Consider the following 2339-nt stretch of genomic DNA (forward strand, 5'->3'; position numbering starts at 1 on the left):
TCATGATAATAATCGCATTATCATCTAAGTTTTCTATAAAAAAAAGGAAAGCAGAATAAAGCTAAGCATTTATGCAGTCAATGTGACTCTATGCTTTTCATGATTACGTCTGAGAAAAACAAGAACTTCGTAACAAAACTTATAACGCATTATTGATTTTAAAATAAATATCCCCTTAATCAGTACGGATTCTCTCAAAATTGTACGATGAAAATTATCAATCAAGACATGGACATAATTATAGCCATTCTAAAAAAGACTTGACATGCTTAAACGGCTCTTAAGATCTTTCAAAAGCCAGTTTGGACAAAAATTTAGTTCTTTTTTTCTTTTTTTTTACTAAATATGAGTACAAGCTTTTAAAACTAATGCGGTAAAAACATTACGAATTACTCTTAAACTTGAGCTATTAAGGATTTAAAGTCCGATAACCCAAAATATAATTTTCAATAGCTATTTTTTATTCAATGTCTTCCTCGTCGTCATTAACATAATTACCATTCAAAGGTGTGCAAGAATGCCAGAATACAAGTAGGTTCTTCTTAATATTTTTCCAGTGCATACAACTGTAGACAATACTGTTATTAAATTGATAGACATATCTCCCCACAATCATCATCAGCAGCTAGACATATCTCCCACACAGTCATGATCAATAGCTGGATATATCTCGCCACAATCATGATCAGCAGCTGGACATCATCTCCCCACAATCATGACCAGCAGCTGGACATATCTCCCCACAATCACGATCAGCAATTGGACATATCTCCCACAATCAGGACCAGCAGCTGGATTTATCTCCCCACAATCATGATCAGCAACTGGACATCATCTCCCCACAATCATGATCCAGCAGCTTTGCATGCCTTTCCACAATCATGATCAGCAGCTGGACATCGTCTCCCCACAATCATGATCAGCAGCTAGACATATCTCCCCACAATCATGATCAGCAGCTGGATATATCTCCCCACAATCATGATCAGCAGCTGGATATATCTCCCAACAATCATGATCAGCAGCTGGATATATCTCCCCACAATCATGATCAGCAGCTGGATATATCTCCCCACAATCATGATCAGCAGCTGAATATATCTCCCCTCAATCATGATCAGCAGCTGGATATATCTCCCCTCAATCATGATCAGCAGCTGGGTAGATCTCCCCACAATCATGATCAGCAGCTGGATATATCTTCCCACAATCATGATCAGCAGCTGGATATATCTCCCCTCAGTCATGAACAGCAGCTGGATATATCTCCCCACAATCACGATCAGCAGCTGGGCATACCTCTCCACAATCATGATCAGCAGCTGGACATCGTCTCCCCACAATCACGATCAGCAGCTGGATATATCTCCCCACAATCATGATCAGCAGCTGGACATATCTCCCCACAATCATGATCAGCAGCTGGATATATCTCCCCACAATCATGATCAGCAGCTGGACATATCTCCCCACAATCACGATCAGCAGATGGATATATCTCCCCTCCAATTCAATGATCAGCAGCTGGATATATCTCCACCCCACAATCACGATCAGCAGCTGGGCATACCTCTCCACAATCATGATCAGCAGCTGGACATCGTCTCACCACAATCACGATCAGCAGCTGGATATATCTCCCCACAATCATGATCAGCAGCTGGCCATATCTCCCCACAATCATGATCAGCAGCTGGACATATCTCCCCACAATCATGATCAGCAGATGGATATATCTCCCCACAATCATGATCAGCAGCTGGACATATCTCCCCACAATCATGATCAGCAGCTGGACATATCTCCCCACAATCATGATTAGCAGCTGGATATATCTCCCCACAATCATGATAGCAGCTGGACATATCCCCACAATCATGATCAGAGCTGGATATACTCCCCACAAGCATGAATAGCAGCGGACATATCTCCCCACAATCATGATCAGCAGCTGGATATCTCCCCACATCTATCAGCAGCTGGCATACTCTCGATAGAATCAAGCAGCTGAACATCGGAATATCTCCCCACAATATGATCAGCAGCTGGGAGAAATCCTCCCCACAATCAATAAATCAGCAGGGTTGATACATCTTCCCCAACAATCATGAAGCAGCTGGAATATATCTTCCCACAATCATGATCAGCAGCTGGATAGATCTCCCCACAATCATGATCAGCAGCTGGATATATCTCCCCACAATATGAATAGCAGCTGGACCATAAATCCTCCCACCAAATCATGACCAGCAGCTGGATAGATCTCCCCACAATCATGATCAGCAGCTGGATTTATCTCCCCACAATCATGAATAGCATCTGGATATATCTCCCCACAA

The 2339-nt window shown here is 42.4% G+C and overlaps 1 protein-coding gene across 1 annotated transcript; it reads left to right on the forward strand.

Moving 5' to 3' along the window:
* The first annotated feature begins 881 nt into the window (after positions 1 to 881).
* Positions 882 to 1382, forward strand: LOC135210450 (sex-determining region Y protein-like). The gene has a single exon (XM_064243346.1). It carries the CDS (start codon positions 882 to 884, stop codon positions 1380 to 1382), a length of 501 nt encoding a protein of 166 aa, XP_064099416.1.
* Positions 1383 to 2339: the final 957 nt, after the last annotated feature.

This window comes from Macrobrachium nipponense, chromosome 39 (genome assembly GCF_015104395.2).
Source record: "Macrobrachium nipponense isolate FS-2020 chromosome 39, ASM1510439v2, whole genome shotgun sequence".
Taxonomy (NCBI): domain Eukaryota; kingdom Metazoa; phylum Arthropoda; class Malacostraca; order Decapoda; family Palaemonidae; genus Macrobrachium; species Macrobrachium nipponense.